Source organism: Scomber japonicus, chromosome 2 (genome assembly GCF_027409825.1).
Source record: "Scomber japonicus isolate fScoJap1 chromosome 2, fScoJap1.pri, whole genome shotgun sequence".
Lineage (NCBI taxonomy): Eukaryota > Metazoa > Chordata > Actinopteri > Scombriformes > Scombridae > Scomber > Scomber japonicus.
In genome coordinates, this window is record NC_070579.1 from 30,819,373 (window position 1) to 30,844,369 (window position 24,997).

General features: G+C 40.6%; 1 protein-coding gene across 1 annotated transcript in view; it reads left to right on the forward strand.

The window, feature by feature from the left end:
• xylt1 (xylosyltransferase I) overlaps positions 1 to 14,519 on the forward strand; it is a 75,415-nt gene extending 60,896 nt beyond the window's left edge. Inside the window, exons 10-12 of the mRNA XM_053336112.1 lie at positions 3,238 to 3,436; positions 9,724 to 10,057; positions 14,117 to 14,519. Coding sequence (XP_053192087.1) covers positions 3,238 to 3,436; positions 9,724 to 10,057; positions 14,117 to 14,439 — 856 coding nt within the window. The 3' untranslated portion in view covers positions 14,440 to 14,519. The remainder of the gene's footprint in view (positions 1 to 3,237; positions 3,437 to 9,723; positions 10,058 to 14,116) is intronic.
• The last annotated feature ends 10,478 nt before the right edge of the window (positions 14,520 to 24,997 follow it).

Sequence of the window (24,997 nt, forward strand, 5' to 3'; positions counted from 1 at the left end):
CGCCTACAGCTGTTTCTGCTCATGCCCTGCATCTGTTTAAAGGGAGAGCAAAAGCACACCGAGGAGAAGGTGGAGACATTCATATATGTGTGTGTATGTGTGTGTGTTACAGAGAGAGGTGGGGGTCTCCAAATCTCTCTCATTGCCAGGAAATGAGCTTGTGAGAAAAAGCTTCTCCTTGGGGGCAAACAAGCAGATCTCAACACTTAACATGCAAAGTACCAGTCAAAAGTTTGGACACACTTTCACATTCACTTGAATGAGAAAACTCTTGACTGATGCTGTATATATAAAGCAGTCTTAGATAGCTCAGAGGCTGAAGGTCAGGAAGCAAGGAGACAGAAAGAACTACTTTAAGTGTGTGTGTCTGTGTGTATGTACAGTGAATTGTGTGCTTGTGTATGTTTCTATGTGTCTGAGTGATAATGCAGGCATTTAACTGGTTCAGGTATATATGTGGTTTTTGTGTGTAGATGTGTATTTAATGCCAAATCCTAATATCTTTTATATGCACACAGATCGAAGTGTAACTTAAAGTTTGTGAGTTGTTTGAAGCCCTTTGGGAGGACTCTCCACTCCTCAAATGCAAACTGAAAGTCAAGATGAATTTGTGAGGTCAATACTTGCACCTGTGGTGGATTGCATCATTTTATTTCAAAGCCGTTCAAATCCAACTGTGTTGAACACATTTTATTTGAACTTGAACTAGTTGAACAAAGAAAGGATGGTGTGTGCACAGAAAAGCAAAGATTGTTAAAGTGTTTGGCATTTGTTAGAAATGCAACAAAACGTACGTTACAATTCATGGTCAGATTCTTAAGATGAAACCAGTGAATCCACATTTTTGGTCTATATGTATCTTATATATATATATATATATATATATATATATATCAGTATTTCTACAAAACCCCAATATTTGACAATATGGCACCTGCCTCTACTGACTAGCAGACTGTATTCAGTAAATGATGCAGCTTAAAAAATGCTAAATAGTTGCAACATATACTATGACGTGAAGAGCTGACCCAACATATGTATGACATCATAATGTTGTAATCTACGTTTTCCAAGGCCTAGTAGGACATAATAATAAAACTCAGACAGTGTCAGACAGGCGCACTAGTCCTGCCTGGAGTATGATGTGTTCCATCATAAATTGATCACTGCAGCATTACAGGGTGGAAGCCATGAATAATACACCATTTCTCATAATTCTTGGTGTGATGTACAGACACCAAATCAGAAAGTCGCACATAAATAATGTGAGCCACAATGAGTCACACAGCTGCAGTGAAGCGTTTCTCACATTATGCTGAACAGAAAGGAGAAATAAAAACTTAAATGTGCCTTGTGATTTTCTTAATTCGGCCACACCAGTTTTATAGGCCCAATGATGAAATACACAATGTGTGTGGCATGGCTACACACAGGCGTGCCCCGGCACCATTGTATTTACGTTTTATTGATCAGCAATTTCACAGATCAAGCCAAAGAATAAAAACCAATCAAGTTTATGATTTAGAGTCCAAATTACGCAGATGAGTCTAAATCCTTTTATCCATTTTAACAACTTGAGTTGAATTCAAGTCCTTGGCCTGAAGTCTCAAGTACTGCCACATATGGTGTGTGAATGGTCACATATCTCGCATGCATGTAGAATTCAGATGTGCTACCAACAGATGGATGTGGCAGCCGCAGTGAGAGACTGGAGCAAAAGAGAGAGGCAAAGGCCAGGGAGAGGGATTTGGCTCTTTTAGCAGCCCTTGAATGGAGCTTCTGTGCAAGGCTACGCCCCAGCCCCTTCTCACTGTCTCTCACACTGGCAGCCACATCTCTTTTGGGAAAGACGGGACAAGAGGGAACGAGGGCCGAGGGACGCAGGCAGAAAGCGGGATGACGGAAGGAGAAAAGAGGAGAAAAGAAGAGCAAAGAGGGGGAAAAACACAGATGGGAAAATAGAGGAGAGGAGAAAGAAAGGAAAATAGACAGTGGAAAAGAAGTGCACACTGCTATCCTTGTGGGTGTAAATATTTGCTGTTCTGCTTGTCAGGGTAGCATTTACCGGGACGGGTTGACTCCTGGTCCTTTTGTGGAATACTGATGAGGCCATGGGCACAGGGGAGCAGGGAGAGAGCGAGAGGGAGTGTGTTTGTGTGTGTTTGTGTATGTCTGTGTGTGTGTGTGTGTGTGTGTGTGTGTGTGTGTGTGTGTGTGTGTTAGTTAATCTTGCACATGTAAAGGAGGAGGAATAAAGACGAGTTTAAGGACGCAGAAGAGATGAAGGATGAGAAATTCTGGGCGAGAAGGAGCGCAGAGAGCAGCTGCAGAGTGTTTCCCAGCAGTGCCCACCCTGGCCCCTTTTTTGTTTTTCCAGAAGTCACTCGGGCTGACTGCCCCGAGGGCCGGCCCTCTGCCACGTATGAAGAGACACACAAACAAACAACAGACTAATCAGAGGGGCAAGACCCTCATTCGGCTCTGGCTGACTGAGTGACCCAGTTCAACTTTGTTCCACAGACTTGTGATGTGTCTAGTTAGATTGTGTGTGTGCGTGCGTGTGTGTGTGTGTGTTCAGAGCTCTGACTAATCTGAATCCACTGCCAATACAGCCCATGACTATTCTGTAATTTTCTGTAGCTCACTGACTCCAGCGGTCTCTACTGTCACATGTCGTCTTTAACCGTCCCACTAAAGAACCAGAGCACATGTTCAAGCAAGCAGCACATATCAAAAACAATCATTACGATAGGAGAAGTTGGTGATTTACTTACTTAGGGGCTCTCAGAGGTACTTGGGTTTTAATGAGCTGCTCACACGTCCATTACTTTTCTTTGATCTACTGTAATACACATGTACAAGAATAAAAACAGCTAAAACCCCCCAAATACCCAAGCATTGGCATGGCAACCAGCAAACTAGGAAAGGGAATCATCAGCATGGTGGACACATGTCTTTTTAACAATCATTTTCCTGTTAAAGGTCATTGAATTAATGTCCATCGTGCCGCAATTGCAGAGCACATGGCTCCCTAGAGACCTTAACTGCTCACATGCATTAGCATCCGGCTACATTAGCATGTCAAAGGCCAGTCCCTTCCAGACATTATCCAGATGAATCTAGATATTTCTCTCCTCTTACAGTGTTGGCCCCTTAAAAGCAGCACAGCACATAGATCAGCACAGGTATCAGGTGTGTTAATGAATGCTCTCTCTCTCTTTCTAAATGCTCTGCCAGGTATTTTCCCATGGGCCACCCGGTGTCAGTGCATCTGTACTTCCAGGCAGACCAGTTCCAGGGCTACCTGGTCAAGCATCACGCCACCAATCTGGCCACAAGCAAGTTGGAGACCATGGAGACCTGGGTGGTACCCAAGAAGAACTTCAAGCTGACTTCTCCTCCGGCCAACACATTCAGCAGGTTGCTGTTTGCAGAGGTGAGTCAGCATATTGGCGTTTATTTTTCACTTACAGTGAAGTCACTTATTTGGCTTGAAAAAACAAATCAGTCAGCCATTGCCAGTGTCAGGAAATGAGTTCCATTAAAGGCCTAAGCACCACATAGGAAAAACACAGCTCTTCAGTATATAATTAGAGGTGAGATATACAGCTCATTGCCATGGTGACCTTATATTCATTGCTATGGCGACCTTGCCAAGACTCATAGCAGCGGATCTCCACACAATTAAACCGCTGCCTGTAATGGCCTTGTAAAATGTAAATTGATTGAATTCATCCAAGTTTATAGGGATGAGTGCTTCATGTGCTGCTTATTTGTTGTTTCCTAATAGAACGTCTTCTCACCTTCACACTGGAATGCTTCCCTTGATTGTCTTGTTATGTTAATCTGTGTTTCTGTTTACCACAATGCCTGTTTAGGATACAGCAGCTCGATGCGACAGCCACACTAGACTTTTTACAAAATTAACTGAGTGAATGTAAATTGACCTTTTTCTCTGCGCTGCTTTGTCCAAGCGTTGGAAATGTCATCAAATTAGGGAATAAATTTGTTTGCGCCCGTGGGCCACACACACCTGAACACACCTTGAGTCTGTTTAACCTTTTCCAATGGTCTCAGCGTGAACTCAGAGGCAGCCAGACACCCAGTTGCCATGCAGCTCCCTCTCACTAAGCCCTAGCCTATGAAACTGTGAGTGACAGAGAAGCAATGTGAGCTGTGGCTTTTTATCTGGATGCGCAGCCTGAAAAAGCATTCAGTGTCTGGCACTGTGCAGCGGCTGTCAGTCAGTCAGTTTGTCCATCCGTCATTCAAAACGAGAGGAGAAAGAGCTTAAATAAGACAGCGTGGCTGTAGCAGCAGTAACACTGTGCTTTTTGTCATCTTAGCAGATATGACCTATTATACAAAAGCTATACGCAGGAGTTTGCTAGATAAACCATATGGTTGGTTTAACAATGTGTTCCCTGTCATAAGGAAGACAGATATGTCTTTCTTTTCACTCCTCTACCGCCACTGCACAGCCGCCTTTATAGGCCCTTTTACAGCATGATTTAGTGTAGGACTACTTGCAGCCCGCACAGTTAAAATTAGTATTTCACCTCAAGTCAGACTTGACATTGAGAGGTATATTACTCTGTGATGGATAAATCTTATACAGTAGAACGACTGACTTCGCCTGATGGTTTAGTCCTCACTCTACCACAGTGTACTGTATATATACACATGTATGTTGTGGAGGAAGGTGTACAGGGGCTGACAAAATAACAGAAACACCTCCTGAATAACAGAAATCTCAAAAGTTACAACTGAATGGAATCAACATTGCTCTCAAAAACGGAACATTTGAAGCTGAAATTAATAATTAGTCACTTCCTTTTCTTGTTTGTCTGGAAAACATGAACATGAAGTTACTGCGTGCAGCTGGTTAGTCTAACTTAGCATAAAGACAGGAAGCAGGGGGCAAGAAAGTGAATGAGGTATTATCTGAAAGGTCAAAGTATTTCTTCAAAGGTTTAAGATGTGACTAAAATATCATGTTATAATATCAATACAAATACTTTTCTGATAGCTAGTATGTTTAAAGCTCCTCTCTATACATGTATTAAGATATAAAAGGATAGTCTGCTTGGAACAAATGTGTTTTTGCAAAAAAGTATAATTACCACTTTAAAATGTTAAATGACTATGATCTACTCCTTCTTTCTCATTAACAATTCCAGTATCTATGAATATGCAAACATATTCATGTCAGTACGCAGCAGTGTAGCAGCTTCTCTCTTGGTTATGGTGTAAAGACTGTTAGGGACTCTTCTCTTAACGTAAGTGTACATGATTGGTTTCTTAGATTTGTAACATATGAAATCTCGCCTGACTGAATCCGTGTTTTCGTCGTCGGTACGCTGCAGTTTCAAAGCAGAAATGTTCAGCCATGGCATTGACTACTTATTCCGCTCCTGATATGTTTTATGTCTATTAGCATATCAAACACACATATGGTACAAGACATATCATACACCACATGGGCATGTTAACAAGGTTAAAAACCCGATGGAGGGTATCTTTAATCAACTCTTTAATCAAAGCTGGAGAGTGGGACTTTTACATATAAATGAACATCCGTTACACTCTACCTCTTGCCAAACAAGTTCACACAGTGCTGATTAAGCCTATCACCGCCAGATAAATCTCTCTGTATTTCACAGTATAGAGAGTTTTTAAACCTGGTGTCTGGTATGACATTCCTCTACTGTCGCACTAGTACTGATGAGTTTTATGTTTGGAATTCTAACCATCTTGATATCCCATTGTAATTTTTGCTGTAGGACTGTTAATATTTCACTTGTATTTTTTCAGGCAAGAATATTAAGCTTTTCGATTTTCAATTCATAGTCAGTTAATCAAAATAAAGCCTTTTTTTGGTAATTTCCTATGTTTTTGGAGCTGAGAGGAGCCACTGGCTTGGTGAGACCAGCTGGTCAGCATACATTATGACTGCACGTGTTATTACTCTCACTGCCAGCAGTAGAGGAAGAAGAAGTAGAACACAGTTGAATGCATCAGTGTAGCAGTGCACATCAGCGTAATCATTTCTATTTTAACTCTTAATCCAACACGAAGAAGTCCTTAAAATGGTCCGAAAAATTGATGCTGATGAGGATCATGTGATACGACCGAAAGCTACAGAACGACTAGTAAATGGACCTTGAGATGAGTTTTTTGTCAGTTCTTATTAAAATCTTGATTATTTCAACTGTTCCTAATTAGGTACATGTCAAGTCCGTGGCAGACCACAGACAGACTAAGATCTTATTGGTATCACCGGTTGTTTTGATGTATTACACATCTCTAGGCTCACTCCATTCAAACATGGTCTCATCCTTTAAACACAAAATGCCCTGTTCTATGCCCTCCACCCTTCCTTCCTCATCCATCACTCCAAAGTGCATCTTTATTAGCAAGCATCCATTCATCTGACCCATAGTCTCTCACTAGTGTAAACAGAGCCCCAGGGGAGTTCTCTGGTGCTGCTTTGAACACCTGTGTTTGATTACACCCACAAAACGTGCCACTAATAAGCCTACGAATGGAGCCCTGAGAGGCATTCATGCCCTGTGGTGTTAAGCCGGGCCAGATGTAGACTGGGACTGTCTATGCTGCTGCCTGATCAAATTGACCTGCTGTATTTAATAGAGGTGTCAGACTGCAGGCGCCAGCAAGGAGAGAGGGTTTGCAGGGTCAAAGGGTCATAAGGAGGAAATAGAACAGAGACAAATTATGAGATGGGAGCATTTTATGCTTTCTATTAAGTCAGATAGGAAATTGAGCAGGATTTAATAAGTAATATGGGTTATAGAGATGAATGATGAGGTACATGTGAAGAAGAGTAATAAAAGTAAAATGTATAATATACAAGCCATTAGCAGATGCTTGCACCGTAGGTCAGACAGTGGGAGCTGCTGCCATCAACAGCAGAGGATAAATGAGGGTTAAATCTGCTGAAATAAATGTTGTTTGTTAATAAGCAAAAGTTATGAATGGAAAATCTTGAATAATTGCTTCAAGTGGGTGGAAAGTGTGAGTAAACTGTGAGTAAACAGCGTGCCAAAAGAGCAGAAAAAAGCGAGTAATTGAAAGAAAAAAGGGGGGTAGAGGTCGCGATGCGGTTGCCAGATCAGCATTAGTTCCACAAAAGCATGTTCTTCTAAGCACAAGAAGGTCATAAGCTTCCAACTTGGTGAGCGGTCGTAAGGCTTGATTGGGTATTGGTCTTAAGCCAAAGCTTATTGGGTTGAAGCACCGAGGGACAGGTTGAGTGTGGAGGTCATCGTAAGCCATAGGCTGAAGCTGAAATGGGCCAGAAGTTAATCCCTGTTTGACCCACTTTCATACTGGAAGAAAGAATTTCTTGCTACTGGTGGCTTCCTTCAGTACCTGCAGATGTACCTTTAGTTTCATCACCAAGGGACCGATAGCTTAGTCACGGCATGTTGCAGTATTTCAACTAATAAACTTTGTGAACGTGTTATATATTTCAACAAACTTTGAAACAATGAGGTTTTTGTTAGCGCATAATGAAACAATACCATATACTTGTGTGGGCATGAGGACAGCTGGATCCAGACCCCCTCACTACATAAATATACAGCAGGTCAATATACCATGGTATATATTTTATACTTTTAGGTAGGAATTCCTTTCTTCTGCCAGTATCCCTGCAGTTTCCAGGATTGGACATGAGGCACCAGCAAGGAAAGGTCCAGCCGGTCAACAAGTTGCATGTGCACCTTATTAACCTGCGTGAGTGTATGTGTGTACCGTGTGTGTTGGTGGACTGAAGCAGGGAAGCTGCCCACTCGTCTGGTCTGGAACTGCTGCTCCTACACCGGCTGTTCAGGCTGAACTTTGAAAAAGTGAACCTTGGATTTCAGCGCCAGTGGTGCATAATTTATGCTGCGCTTAGTCGATGTTTGTTACCGAATAAACCACGGGCAAGAAGCTGAGGCAAGTCTCCGGGCATGTGAACACTGTTGGAATGTCCCTCGCCCAACTTTAGTCAGACGTTTGCAGGCTCCTTCCCAGTGGATTACAATGAGATTCTTCTGTCAATACTCCCTTCATTTCTTTCACAGGCTTAGAGCGAGAGTGCTGCCAATCAATCGGGGATGTAGTGTGTGCCAGCGAGTCGGCCTTGAATAAAGTAATGAGCTACAGTGGTCCCAGACAAGAGAGTTGATTAGTAATATAAAGAGAAAAGAACCAAGGTCCAAGGGGCAGAAATGGCAGAGGTCAGTCCAATAATGGAGATAAAAGTGAGGCGTCTTTTATGGATGGTCGGACACCCACACACACACACTTTCTCTCTCTCTCTCTCATTTGTGCAAGTTGCTTCTATTTATACTGTATATGGCAATCTCAATTCTCAAAGGATGCAATACAGAGTCAGTTCCAGTCAGCCATTGATCGTCCGGCAGGGTGAGGCTGTGTTAATCAGCTACCATTGTAAGGATGAACGCTTCCTGAAGCCGCCATCCCTCTCACATTTCTGCCAACACCCCAGACATCTTTCACTGTCAACGTATGCGTATGTGTATATGCGTGTGTGTGTGTGCGTGTTGCCTCCCCCTCTATCATTCTGTCTACCCAATCAATCTCGATCACTCTGTGTCTCTCATTTTGCATACCGCACGTTTTTGCAATCTGCAATCCAGTGCACATCACACCTTCACTTGCAGCGTTGACTACAATGAAGGCATTAAAGACAATTAGCTGTTACGTGAATGTTCTTGTGTTTTGTTCTTTCTCTATGTCATGCCAAGTGAAGAAGCTTTGCAGAGTGATAGAATCAATCTTAAGTTCAAAGGACATAATAAATACACATGGATTCAGTCAAACTTAACCAGAGGCACTATATGTCTCATAAATGAGCAAATATCCTGCATGTCTTAATTATGTTATATATTATCTGTTACATCTTTATAGTTACATTTATTTATCTCTCAACATTTTTTTTAGAAAATGCAGCTCTGTCTCTGTGGAGGCATTGAAACCTCATTTTCATGGAGGTTTCCTCCCTAAATTCCCCTTTTTCTGCCAAAAGGCTGTGGTCACTGTGTCTGCATATAATCAGGGTGTTCCTCTGTTTCCGAGTTTTTCCTGTGATGTCAGGTTGTATTCTTCTCTGTTGTAGTTTCTGTTTAGGAAAAAAAAACTGTTCACACTGAGTACTGGTTGCCTTCCGTCTTGCTCTCTCCCTCTTTTATTCCCTCTCTCGCTACGATATGTGTTCAGAGAGCAAACGGGATGCATTTGATCTTCACCCCAAGGGGATAATGGTTGGGCTCTAGTTATACGCCTTCCTCAGCCTGCCTCTCATATTCCTTGTTAAAGATAAACTCAGACATACCAGCGACCATGGACAAAGAGACTCAAATGTGCAGGACGAAACAATCAGGCTTGTCAGCTTCTGCACACAACATTATATAACGGCTGTGTGGAGGGCTGGGCTAGAGCGTGCTGCTGTTTGATGAAAAATGCATGGTGAAGATTATTTCCCTTGATAATTCAGTGCAGATATTGGTAATCTTAATAGTATGGTCAAATTTTGATGCATGCGCAGTGCGTGTTACTTATTTATGTTCTCTGCACTCCTTATACAGCAGCTGGAGTGAATTTATATATCATCATCTCATGTGCTTGTCTGTCTGTCTTGTTCTTACCCCATTCTGTCACTCACTCGTTCCTTTTCTCCCTCTCCTCCTTCAGATCGGTACAGAGTGGGATGCAAAAGAACGCCTGTTCCGAAACTTTGGCGGCTTGATGGGCCCCATGGAGGAGACGGTAGGCATGCAGAAGTGGACTAAGGGGCCTAACGTCACCGTCACGGTCGTGTGGATTGACCCCACCAACGTCATCGCAGCCACCTACGACATTCTAATAGACGCCAGCGCCGAGTACACCCACTACCGGCCGCCGCTCAACCAACCTCTGCGGCCTGGCGTGTGGAGCGTCCGCATCCTGCACCACTGGAGCCCCGTGGCTGAGATGCGCTTCCTTATCGTCCCCTTGACCTTTCATAAGCACCAGCCCATACGACAAGGTGAGGAAAAAGGTTCATATTGCCTCTGTGATTGTCATGAGGCAAGTCTCTATCCCTCGCCATTTGCTTCAGCTTTAGCATAACAGAAGATTACTATTGATTGTGTTATTTGCACAAACAGCCTTGCAAGAATGATTGCACTGCTGTGCCGTTCCTCAATAGATACAAAGACATTCATGAAAAAAAGTATGTTGTTACTAGTTAGATTTGGTGGGTGTCCCGACAAAGGTAAAGGTAAAATAAGACCTGCACAATGCAATCTAACACAACAGCTCTGCAATAAATCCTATGTTTGGGAAGCTTGTTTGTTGACGCCGTATCACAGAGGAGTTGGTCCAGCTCTGTGGTCATTTTCGTGGCTGTAATTTGTGGTTTTTGTAACACCACAAACTAAGACTTCACAAATTCTTAAGAGATGAATTCACAACAGTCTGAGCACAAATTGAGTCTTATAAGCCTCACAGAGGAAGTATTTGTTGTAGGTTATTGCAGAGCAGAGGCCACTGCGTAGTTACTAGTACTTCAAAAAAAAGCCATGATGGACTTCTTGGCTCATTTTAGCTTTGAAAAACCAACTGTGCACCTTTATCAATTATAAATCAGTAGTTAATTTAACAGATGGGGTGAATGATAATACAGAGCTTAAATACACACAGAGGTGGCTATGTTTGATTGACTGAGACAAATTCTAAATTGAGTTTGCATTTTCAGTGTTTTCTTTTCAGTTGACGCCAACACTCTGACATTTTGTCATTGATCAGAGTGACACTAACTAGTGTTTGCAGCTGCTAAACCTGCTCAAATGAGAAAAAGAGAAGCAGTGTATTTCACAAAGCACCTGCAAAGGGTGAAATGCAATCAAATGCTGCCAAGCAAACACCATCTCAGTGCTTCTTTTTATTTACATCTATGTAAATTAGATAACATGTATAAATTCGGCACAAATTGGCCCCTTTCTATCCAAATGATGGTCATTGAAAGTACAGTCCAACTCACAATGACCAGTGCTAATAGCCATACACAAGTAGAGTGAAATTAGCACCTTCAAAGAGTTGATAGTTACTCTCTCTCTCTCCCTCTCTGAAGTTACTGCTGCTGTGCCAAATGCATGAATGTGCACAGCCTCTTTCTCAGTTTGAATACACACTTATTGTTTCAGCTGCTGTGTGATGCTGCAGCCAGCTGTGACATACACCCAGCTGTGGACAACAAACAGAACATCAGTACTGATGCTTCTGTGAAATCCAGGATACATGCAGTGGCACCTGAACAACATATTTATAAGACTCAGACATTAATCTTACATATTTCCTCCCTGAGTCACATTAATAGCTGTATTCTGACATTTGGCATTTCAGTAGATTATGTTATAGATGTTAGATACTAGAGAAGTAAAAGAAGCAAAATGCATGAAAGCTGGTCTGTGATTGTGGAGAGCTCTGTGTGTGCATCTCTACATTATTAAAGACTCTGCAAGCTCTGCAGTTTTCATTATAGACCAATCTGCATGCTGAAATGTGGAGAAAAAGTCTTAACTCAGACGCAAAACAACGGCAAATTACACTGAGCTGCAAAATGTATGGACATGATTGTGACGTCATATCATTAGTGCAATCGGACCTCAAGACGGGGCAGATAGCGGTTGTAACTGATGCACAATTCATGGTGCTATCAGCGGCCGCAAAACCGTTCTCTGTGAATTCTCTCCTCACTGTGGAGCAACGATTGCCAGTTTAGGAATCTAAAATGTCTGTACACACACACACACACACACACACACACACACACACAAACACAGAGCTATGTATTTGCAGTCATGCCCTTTCTAATCAAGCCTCTGGGCCTCCACAGACCCCGGTTGTTTGTCATCAAGTCACCCCTAATAACCCAGCGAGCTGCTCATACATACTAAACAGTGTGTTAAACAACAGCGCACTTAGCCCTCCAAAAACAATGACACAATTAAATCAATCAGCCAGCATGGATAAGAGGCAAGACTCCATTGTTCTCATCCATAAGTAGCCAGTTTGCTCCGAAAGTCACATGAGAGTTGAGACGCTAGCTCGAGCATAATCACGTCTTTCTGCGTTTTTAATAATCTCGCTGAGCCGTAGATGATGAGAGAAACAAACACACAAAAAAAAAGGTACCGCTTCGGGAGTCAGGACTCTGGTGGGTAAAATATTCAGCAGTGGTTTACAGATGTTTAGGTTTCCAGCACACAATGTTCTAGCTTTCTATTGAGGTGTGGGGTAGTTTCAGATAACCTCAGCTGCCAGTTTAGGTCAACTCATACACCAGGGTTGTAATAAATCCCATCAGTTTTTGTTGAAACTATTTCAGAGAGGTGCTAATTTATTGGTGATTTGCACATATAAACGGGGTGGACAAATTATTAAAAAAAGCTCTCACTATAAAGCAATAAAATTCAACGGCGCCACAAACTACTGCCGACATATTAAAACAGTTTCAGCCAAACCTGAACATTATGACCTTCATGAAGGTGGAATTTATTGCTGGCAGAGAACTCAGCTCCCTTAATTAAGTAAAAAAAAACTGAAAGCACTCCCTTTAAATATATGTATTTGGGATTATCAGCTAAATCCATTTAAAGTGTCAAAAGTAAAATAAACCATTATGCAGAATTTCTCATCTCAGAATGTTATATTCAAAAACTGAGTAAGTGCATTAACAGTGTTTATCTGCTTTAAGTGGAGTTCATTTTGACTACTTTGTGCAGTTTGTCTTCTTAAGAGCAGCGGATCATGTTTTATTAGATTTTTTTCAATATGTTAATCTGAAAGATAATCAGTAACTCCAGCTGTCTGATAAATGTAGTGAAGTAAAATAGTAAAGTGAGTTGTAGTCAAGTACAAGTAGAAAGCACACTACTGGAGTCTCTTAACTCATCATATTTCAAAATACAGGCCCGTTTTACTGCTGTGATTTTAAACAGAAGTGTATCAAAATCATTAAAAACGTATATTTGGTTGTTGCCTTCATATTAAAAGAATCATTGTTGATTTTGGTATTATAGGGACCCTTCTGTTTAAATGAGGATCACAAATTATAATAATACTCATAATGATTATTATTTAATTGTATGGATACATACATGTATCATTATGTAATAATCATGTATGTACTTGCATTGCTCTGTGTATATGTGTGTGTGTGTGTGTGTGTGTGTGTGTGTGTGTGTATGTGTGTATGTGTGTGTGTGTGTGTGTGTGTGTCTATTGTAATTCATGCTTTCGTCTAAGCTGTTCCATCCACTGACTATAATTTACCGCTATGTCTGGCACCAGGTTTCCCTCCTACCGGCAATGCCAGTAAAACTTAATGACGTGGCCTTCCACCCGCATTGGCAGCAGCAGACACATGCATAAACACACACACACACATTCACATCCACAACTACGCAAATTTATATGCAAACACAAAACTATACACACATGCATGACTTCATAACACTCACGGCTACCACAGGCTAGCTGGCATGGGTCGGACATCTCTTCGCCTGGTGGAGCACCTCATGTCTGACTGTGTCTTTTTGTCACCAGCGCATGAAAAGCGCCTATGTCTGCTCACATCTGGGTGCGAGAGAGTTTGTGCTCCACAGCCACGCTTAGAAGGGATGGCTAGCGCCCCAGTTAGAGGACCAGTGAGGAATTTACAGCTTCAGTGGAGCTCAGGGCGGAGAGGGCGTTTTAAGGAGAAGTTGTGGCTACATTTTTCTGTCTTCCTGCAGGGCTTGACCATCATGGGAAGAAAGAATGAGGGCACGTCTGAGTATTTTCTGACTGAAAAGTCGGCATTGTAGAGATTTGACATATCACATCAAAGAATGAGATCTATCATGAAAATCAACCCAAGAAAATTAGCAAACAGGTTAAGCTTTTCAGATAATGATAGAGAAATCACGCTCCCTGCTTTGATATTTTAATAGCCATGTTTCATTCTTTTTTTTTCTCCTTTTCCCTTTTTGCCTTTTGATCCTCTTCCTCTTTCTGACCACTCATCATCTATGTCCTTCCTCTTTGTTGTGTCTTTCTCCAGAGGATACTCTGAGGCTCCACAACGGGCCGCTGAAGAACAGCTACATGGAGCAGAGTTTCCACGGTCTCAACCCGGTGCTCAACATCCCCGTCAGCCTGAGCTTCGTGGAGCAGGCTAAGAGGAACGCAGCCCTGACCGGCCCAGAGCTGGAGCATTGGCTAGACAGCCTGGTGCACGAGCAGTGGGAGGCGGCCGATGTCTGTGCCGTGGGCCTTACCGCCTGCCCTGTCATGCAGGCCTGCTCCAAGAACCCATGGAGCTCCCTGAGCCCAGACCCCAAATCCCAGCTGAGACCACCGCGTGCAGATGGGCGCATCAGGTAGCAGCGAGGCTTCCAGCTGGACAGGAGGCCACGGCACAGAGAGATTCACTGTTGATTTTTATTTATTTAAGGTTGCAGGTGGGGGAGGAGATAGTGTTCTGCCTAAGAGGAAGGAAGAAAAACAAAAGAAAAAGTCCTTTTTTTGGGAGGTTTGTGAGGGAGTCTGGACAGAAAGCAAAGAGTGTGATTTTCAGATGCTCCCACAGGGTTCCTCCTTTTAAGGAATTATGCTGGCTTTGCTTTTTCAGTTTCTCAGTGTATTTATTTCCTTCTCATGGCTGAGTTTTACTGTGATCAAACGTTGCAATTTCAAACATTTATTTTGCTGCTGAATGAATTATGAAGTCAGCTATTAAAGCCCTGCACGGGGCACTGCGGTCATGTGAGCGCGTATTGTCGACACTGGTAGCAGATAAAGTTCTGCTGCAAAAAGGCCTTAGTTATAAGATATATATATATATATATATATGAGGAGGCAGCCTGGTACTGAATTAACTGATGTGCCTCCTTAGGTTTATGTCATCATAAACAAAGTGACGTGATATCTGCGTGTTCAGATACACCCAAACTACGGAAAAGGTTATTTTGATACGACTCAAATGCGCCAATGCGACAGCGCCAGTGAAAGCAAATTTCCCAGCGTTTGTAAAAGAATTTCCAGCAAATATTTCATCGTCGTTAAAGCCAATTACTTCAAAACTCTGAGTTTCTGATAGTTCTGTGACTCAGTTTGTAAATCGGTACAATAAATCAGTAACAGCAGCACAACTTCTTTCAGTTCAGTGCCTGATCTGGATGTGGAACTGTTGGTGGCGAGGTTAACCTAAATATGGTAAAAAGAGAAATGCAAATACAGAGGCCTTCTCAGCATAATTAAAACTATTTGGATCATAATAGAAATTTAACATAGACATTTAAGTGATCTAAATTTAGAAATCCTTCATCTGTGGTCTTTGTACAATAGCATGTTGAGATTTAACATTCACACAGTGTAGTTTTCTTTAATAAAACCCAGATGTTGTGACAGGCAGCGGACAAAGAAAGTGTTGTTCTGTCCGTCTCAGTTTTCTTACCAACCTGCCTCAAACTTGAAACACAATTATTTCAAGCTGACCTTAAAATTCTCACCCTTGCTTTCAGTGTCATCTTTTTTACTTTCTTCCAGTCATTTTAATGACACTTTATGTTGTACATAATTATACAAAAAAGTCTCAAAATAGTGTGAATGAGAGGGGGTGAGTCCATGAGTCGCTATTTATTTATACGTTTATATTAATACTGATATTTTTAGTCAGTGACTAAATAACTGCGACGCTGCCTTGGCAGCATGATAAATATTTTTTTGTAAAGAAAGCCGCCTTTATTTACAAAGGCCAACACCCCAAACTTATACTGTACCTTTTTATGGCCCGCACCTGTGTGTTAGTCAGTGTTGTCCTGTCTGAATAGATCTTCTTGTCTTGGTTTCCTACATGGCTGTTTGCCAAGTGCATCACAAGAGAAAGCCACCTTGACCTGTGGGGTCAGAGGTCAGCTACCTAACAACCTCAACAAACAGAGAAGGTGAACAAAAACATTCTACACATCGAACACACCGGACGGCGTCTGGGATCGGAGGACAAACTGTGCTTTTCGGTGTTTTTTATGGTTCCTGTCAGTTTCAGAGTGATAGTGAGTGGTAGTGCTCTTCATGCTGTGACAATAATGTACAATATTGATATTATATTGTGTCTTGATTGCAAAATGCCTAATTTATTAGATCGGATCTATGGCACCTTTTCAACTCTATCTACATTTAATGAAGTACCTTTTCTGCCATCAAGACAATCTCTGGACATTTGAAACAAGTTGATTACACTGAAGGTAGCACTGTACTGCACCGCAACACATCCTGAACATGAGGTACGGTCAGTTATTTGTTTTACTTTAAAATCAATTCGTCCGAAGCCAATTAAGGTTTCAACTGTTTCGGTTCGACTGTCAACATTGTTTAGCCACCACACGGAGCGAAGTGAGTGTTTTTGCAAAAGCTAATTAAGACACATTACTGTTCATTAATGTCAAGTTCACCTTGCCTCTCTGTCGGATGTTTTGATTGCTACCACTCCTTCCTTCTCAAACCCACACTGTTTCTGGGGTTAGGTTGTAAAGGACAATTTGTTTCTCAGTGGTTGGCTCCTGTTGCCATCTTTTGACTTCTAGTGCCACCGTGCTCAGAGCAATTACTTCACAAACATGCTATTATGTAAGTTCAATGACAGTTTTGGAAAAAGGTGAATTAAATAAATGTAACTCAATGTGAAAGTCCTATTTTGTAACAAAATGATTAACAATGAAGAAAATGTACATAGGTATTTTGTATTGAAATATTGTTTAAAAGGTATTGTACATGTAAATACAAATGTGGTTAAATGATATTGAATTATTAAGAGTTTTTGAAGTGTCAATAACTGGGCACAAAGAGTGACTTGATGGTGTTTCTTGATCAAAGTACATAACCTGTTTCAGTGTTTTGGACAGCTGTGACAACAACTTTGTCATATTTGCCTCTCAGAGAAAATCTCATGCCAGATTGTTGTTGTTCTTGCTGGAATGTATTGTCGAGCAACTGTTGCACAAATTTCTCTGAACTGACGTTTCCCCCGTTCTTCTTTTTTTTCTTTTTTCTTTTTCTTCCGGGGAGGCTCTGTGTGCCTTAGCTGACTTTTAGAACCTTCTCTGTCCATTAAAGGAAAAAAAAAATCCTTATTTTGTTATTTGTTTTGACCTTATGTGAAGAATACCATGAGTCTGTCAAGTGATTCACTGGTACTGCAACACCAAAAAGATGTCTGCTGTTGTATATATCATCAGGCCTTCTGTCTTTATCAGCTTTTATTTTTTCTTCCCTTTGGGAGATTTCTTTTGTTGTACTTGACTGGCTTGTTTTACTTTTCTCTGACTGCTTTTTGGAAATAAAATTCAATGGAAAAACAGCTCCCACTGACTCTGTGCTACAGCCACTACTAATCTCCTGTTATGTATTAAACGGAGTTAGCTTAGCAAATATAGCCTCAGTCTATTTAACTGGGTAATAATTTATTTCACTTATTCACTTTTATGGATTATTAAACATTAATGATATTTTATCATATTAATTCCAGGAAAATGTTTATAAATTCTTATCAGTTGAAGGAATTTAAATCTGCATAAACAGTTTTTTGGTTGTTGTCTCTTTTTGGCCACTTGGGGGCAGCAGAAACAAATTGTGTGCATAAGACTGTCATATCATCACCTTTTAAGTTGTGCACATCCAGCAGTTATGGAGCAGCATTAACATGTATTTGGAGTGCTGTTTCTGAAATTTGCTCAAAAAGCTCTGTAAGATCAAGAAGAGGTGGATAGTTTGGTGATAGCAACATCTCTGACCTTACACATTTCTATTATAAAAACACATAGATTACAGCTACTATACAAACTACAAACTGATGCTGATGTTGCTCTGTAGCTGCTGTTTGTGTAAACAGACAACTTGTTGCCATCATATTTTCAGGTGATAATATGTTAATGTCAGTGTTATGTTTTCAGTTTCTTGTGTTGCCTTCAGGTCGCCAAAAAAATTAATGCAAGAAAGGATGCGATTAAGAAACAACAGTATACATAAACTCATAATAAATATATAGGGTTAAGAATTAATAAGATTTTATTGCTACCAACCACATTATAGATTCTGCTTATCGGTTCTATTCTTTTGTCGATTGCTGATCAAGTTTTTGATCAAAAAATTGGCCTTTAGTTGCATTTCAGTGTCAATGCAACTTTTTATTGTCCCCACTGTTAATCAGTGCACTTGCATACTGATGAATTTATGAAACATAACTGTTAAGATAAATAGTCCGCAGCCAAAAGTTGACTGGCATTAACTAAAGCATTTTACAGTCTCCTGCCTGTATGAGAATAACAAAATGAGAGGGATGAGGAGTGCTCCTCTGTGTTATTAATGTTAACGTTAGCCTCTCTCCTGCACCGTTAGCTCCGGGGAAAGCCATCGCTATCCAAGACGCTGAGCAGCCGCAGGGTTTTTAAGGTGAAACAGACTGAACCAAGTTATTTTCTTCTTATTTTCTATTCTCTTGTCCTTTTCTCTTCTCAGAGTTGGTTTAACTTTAATGCTGGTTTATGTAATTCAGCCGCTCTTGTTTGTTATTGCTGCTCCATCTTGCTAATGTTAGCAAGTATAGAAAGTCTACAGCATACTTCATGTTCATCGCACAAAGGTAATTATTTGGTCAGTACATCAAAACATGTTTGCAACTACTGCCTTTTTTTGAAGATGAATTACGAGCTAGTTGAAGATAACCCGAACGTGTGTGCTCTCTAGACCGTCTGGAGACTTCACTGCCCTCACAGCTCAGTTCAATCTTTTCTGTTCCATCAACACCACACACCCAGGCATTGATTAGAAGAATTGATAAGCTTTAAGGCACACAATTCCAATGGATTACACAATGTGTTACTGGTTCTCAACTGGAACCGATTCTTGACTCCCATCCCTATAAATATATAACAAAGACAAGATCATTTTCAAACTGATTTACAATTCAACTGAACATTTGTTCTAATCCTTGTACACGTCACAGTTGGAAATCATTTTAGTCTTTTAACCATCACTTCATGCTTCAAGTATTTTCCTCAGTCTAACTAAAGTATTTGAATCGTTAACTGTGGGTACACCTAGTTGCTCCCACATGTTTTCCACCAAATTAGCCTCAACTGTTGTCCTCTCACGGAGATTCTTACCCAACACCCACACTATAACAGAGCTGTTAAATGTGCGGCTGGGGTGAAATTAAAGCATTTCAAATGAATGATGACTTCCAATAAACAAGGACAATTCAAATCATATGGTGCACTCATAAACAGATCTATGATGGACAGTTACACATGTACTGAGAAATATTTTTAAGTCTAGCTGATATTTCACTTCTGTACTATAACATGTGACAAGAAAAAAACAAGACCTGGATAAAGAAGATAAGACTTCATTATCTTCACTCTTTATGTGTGTGCGTGTTCCCCAGAGGCTTTCTCACACAAGGCAGCGCTGTTGAGTGTTTGACAGGTCCTGATCAAAGGAACACCACAGTACCAACAGATCCCGTCTACTGTCCCATAAGACTTGGGACAGGCAGCCTAATTAGTCCTGTTAGCTGTGTGCACGTGTTTCCTGTGAGAAAGCAAGAAAAAAAACTGCAGGTTTACGTGTGTGGGTTTCCCAGTGAAGGCAGATGTGAAAAGACATGTGCAGCCTTTTGTTGCTGAATTCACCCGCTGCAGGATGAACGGTATTGTGTTTGTTCGAGTGCAATGTGAAACACTAAAAGCTATCCCGCTGGTGTTGGGAGGAAATGACTTGGATTAATGGCAGATAAACACACTGATGATCATTTTCAGCTTTTAACTCTAGCTCACTGACACACATGCTGCTTGATTAATTAGCACCCCTGAAACGAAGAGAGACTGTAATAACAGTGATAGTAGACATCTCTCTCACTACTATAACACGGCCATGGCAGGAGAGGCGCCACTGAATGCATTTGAATCACATACATTATACAAAATGCCTTACTGATGAATAATCTGTATATACACCTGTAACACACTCGATAACACACCCATATTATTACCCTTAAGGATTTCTTTCAGTGTTAAAATTTGTATTTCATTTTTTTATGTTATGTTAATTCATTTTTTTCATTACAAAGAAAAATGTTTGTCTTACAATTGGTTAAATATACACTACCGTTCAAAAGTTTGGGGTCACCCAAACAATTTTGTGTTTTCCATGAAAAGTCACACTTATTCACCACCATATGTTGTGAAATGAATAGAAAATAGAGTCAAGACATTGACAAGGTTAGAAATAATGATTTGTATTTGAAATAAGATTTTTTTTACATCAAACATTGCTTTCGTCCTCCATTTGCAGCAATTACAGCATTGCAGACCTTTGGCATTCTAGCTGTTAATTTGTTGAGGTAATCTGGAGAAATTGCACCCCACGCTTCCAGAAGCAGCTCCCACAAGTTGGATTGGTTGGATGGGCACTTCTTGCGTACCATACGGTCAAGCTGCTCCCACAACAGCTCAATGGGGTTCAGATCTGGTGACTGTGCTGGCCACTCCATTACCGATAGAATACCAGCTGCCTGCTTCTGCTCTAAATAGTTCTTGCACAATTTGGAGGTGTGTTTAGGGTCATTGTCCTGTTGTAGGATGAAATTGGCTCCAATCAAGCGCTGTCCACTGGGTATGGCATGGCGTTGCAAAATGGAGTGATAGCCTTCCTTATTCAGAATCCCTTTTACCCTGTACAAATCTCCCACCTTACCAGCACCAAAGCAACCCCAGACCATCACATTACCTCCACCATGCTTAACAGATGGCGTAAGGCATTCTTCCAGCAACTTTTCATTTGTTCTGCGTCTCATAAACGTTCTTCTTTGTGATCCAAACACCTCAAACTTGGATTCATCCGTCCACAACACTTTTTTCCAGTCTTCCTCTGTCCAATGTCTGTGTTCTTTTGCCCATCTTAATCTTTTTCTTTTATTGGACAGTCTCAGATATGGCTTTTTCTTTGCCATTCTGCCCTGAAGCCCAGAATCCCGCAGCCACCTCTTCACTGTAGATGTTGACACTGGTGTTTTGCGGGTACTATTTAATGAAGATGCCAGTTGGGGACCTGTGAGGCGTCTGTTTCTCAAACTAGAGACTCTAATGTACTTATCTTCTTGCTCAGTTGTGCAACGTGGCCTCCCACTTCTTTTTCTACTCTAGTTAGAGCCTGTTTGTGCTGTCCTCTGAAGGGAGTAGTACACACCGTTGTAGGAAATCTTCAATTTCTTAGCAATTTCTCGCATGGAATAGCCTTCATTTCTAAGAACAAGAATAGACTGTCGAGTTTCAGATGAAAGTTCTCTTTTTCTGGCCATTTTGAGCGTTTAATTGACCCCACAAATGTGATGCTCCAGAAACTCAATCTGCTCAAAGGAAGGCCAGTTTTGTAGCTTCTGTAATGAGCTAAACTGTTTTTAGATGTGTGAACATGATTGCACAAGGGTTTTCTAATCATCAATTAGCCTTCTGAGCCAATGAGCAAACACATTGTATCATTAGAACACTGGAGTGATAGTTGCTGGAAATGGGCCTCTATACACCTATGTAGATATTGCACCAAAAACTAGACATTTGCAGCTAGAATAGTCATTTACCACATTAGCAATGTGTAGAGTGTATTTCTTTAAAGTTAAGACTAGTTTAAAGTTATCTTCATTGAAAAGTACAGTGCTTTTCCTTCAAAAATAAGAACATTTCAATGTGACCCCAAACTTTTGAACGGTAGTGTAAGTCTGATATTGTATATTTTACTTATGGTCAACAAAAACCATAAAAGGTGAAGGATGTTTTTAAATGTTAGCGCACCTTTTCCTTAGCCTCCATAATTGTCAGAAAATCTATTACAGTTTTTCTCAGTCACTTTGGTACATTTCTCAGATCAGAATTGAAATTCTCAAAACTACTTGTTCAATCTTCACATCATTGTATCACTTGTGCACCTCAAAAATCAGTTTCTCATTTCTTTGAACAAGTTGCAAATGCTTTGGTACATCCATGCAAATGATTATGTACAATTCTCTGTTCTTTCCTACATTATCAATTGCTTATGTCATGTTGATCAAAATGTATTATAATGGGTCTCTGTTGAATAGTCTCACCCCCCACAACATGTAGGCATAGTATATCACATAAGTCTTTACATGGAAAATGGTTGAACAAGTTGTCATAATATGTCAAGCATATTTCTTATTTTTCTAAATCTGTCCTGAATTGGTAAATTGACACACTTGTAGACCACATTCTCAATCATGGGCTTACAATGGCCGAGGCTGGTCAAAGGGTACAGCCAAATGTTGGGAGAACAACTGTGTCCTCAATCATTCAGACTTTTCGTTGACAGAACAGGTATGTAATCTAACAATAGGCACTGTACTGTATACTTTCTATAATGCTTCATACTATATTACAGTATTCCATTGGCATTTTACAATATACAATAAGTATACTTTATACAGTGACATTTTAGCTTACTCAATTTTGTGTTTTGCATTACTATGTTTTTTCCACATAGGACTGCAAAACAACTTCACTGTGGTGGCAGAAGGCCCCTTTTCACACCTGAACAGGAAGAGGCTATTTGCACCATGGTTGTAGAAAACAATGCCATAAGACTAGGAGATAAAGAGTGCCATTATAGAAGACAACAACATCTTTGAAAACATCCAAACAGTTATCATTTCAACCATTGACAGGGTGCTGAAAAGACACCAAATGAATATGAAGTAGCTGAACACTGTTCCATTTGAAAGAAATGGTGAAAGAGTGAAGGAGCTGCGCTGTGAGTGAAGTGGCTGCCAGTATGTACAGGTAAATGATTAGCAGCAGTAACTGTACCTCACAGTAAACAGTACAACATTGTATAGTGATGTACAGTAAGTGTGACCTTTACACACTTGCTATGGCTGTAGAAAAGATGATGCAATATGTGCTGTATACATTTGATGTAACTGTATCTTGTCCAAAATGAAAATGCATGTAATTCATAAAACTCATTTTGTGTCTTCTGGATATAGCGTATAATGGAACTGGAAGCAAATGAACCACCGCACAACTTCATCTACATGGATGAGGCTGGCTTCAACCTAACGAAACACAGAAGGCGTGGTCCAAATATCATCAGCCACAGAGCTACAGTTGATGTGCCAGTCCAACAGGGCAGGAACATAACTAGAGGTGCTGCTATCTCTGAGAATGGTGTGCTAACACATATTCCCATTATTGGGCCATACAATACAGAGCGTCTTGTCACCTTTTTAGACACTCACTACAGGGATCTCATCCCTGAACCAGAGAGGGGTCAGATTGGAGATGACTTGCCAAAGTACGTGATAGTTTGGGACAATGTCAGTTTCCATCTCTCCAACATCATCAGGCAATGGTTTGTGACCCACAACAGGATGCTGATGGAGTTTCTCTCACCCTACTCCCCATTCCTTAACCCCATTGAGGAATTTTTCTCAGCATGGAGATGGAAAGTATATGATCGCCAGCCACATACACAGATGACCCTTCTGGCTGCCATGGATGCAGTGTGTGATGACATCACAGCAGATGCCTGCAGAGGTTGGTTAAGGCAATCCCTTTCCCTAAGGAGATTGTCCTATGTTCACATTTCTACTTTAGTTTTTTTCTTTGTGCTATGCAGTGCTATCTTTTCCTTTCTGTATCGCAATAACATGGTCTGTCAACAAATTACAATACAAACAGTAAAAGCGTAAATGTGAATCTTGTCCAGTCTCTTGCAATCAATCTCCCACATACACTACGGTGTAACTTACAATTTACAATAATTGTCTTCAAAACTTCAGCCATAGTTTACATCAGAACATCCCTTCACAGTACACTGTTATATTGACAACATGACTAAGCAATTTGACTGTCTTATCCATACACAATGACACAAGGACTTGTCTAAACTAAGGATTTTGAGCAAGAGACTGGCTTTTGCAGGTAATCCATGGTGTTTTGCTATTTGTACGAATTGTTTTGAGAAATGCACTTACTGTAATACTTTCTATATTTTTGACCCATTTTAAAGACATTTGTGTTCAGTGGGAATCAAATTAGAGCCACAGACAGGTTGGGATTTGTTGACAATAGCAAAAATAGAGCAGATCACCAGCCTTGTTTTTTTTTAAGTTGACTGTGTAGATTTCCTAAATTACAGTTTTATTATTATTATTATTATTTATTATCAGTGTGTATTTAAAGATTTTAGGAGATTTGGGTTTGGTGTACCATATTAAGAGTGCAACACATCCTCTTATTCATTTTTAACATAGAAATACATACAGTTATGTTGAGCCTGTTGACCAGTTTAAACTACAGTCTGCATGAGACCATAGCAATAAACCTGTATGTGTTCAACGTTTCTTCACTCCTCTTCCTTATAAATTCTTCTGTAGCATCTAGATTTTCTCTCCTGCTCTCACCTCTCTGTATCTCTTGTCCTCTCCGTCTTTCTGTCTAACTGCAATGAAGATTTATACATTTGTTACATAAAGTAGTAACATAGTATGAGCACTCCTCCTATCTCACTCCTTTTCTTTCTAATGACATTTGGTATACTTAAATCCAATGCAATAAGCAATGTCATATATAAAGTCACTAACTTACCATGTAATTGTAAGATACATTATGATTGACTTCTCATCCCTCATCCTCTGTCTGTGTAGCCTGCAGTTATGAAATATTGAACATCAAGATTTTTCATCCCAGCTGTCAACTGGGGCAGCTGATGCAAAAATATCAATATAGTATCTATATTAAAAAAAAAGACAGACAGACAGACAGACAGACAGATAGACAGACAGACAGACAGACAGACAGACAGACAGACAGACAGACAGACAGACAGACAGACAGACAGATAGATAGATAGATAGATAGATAGATAGATA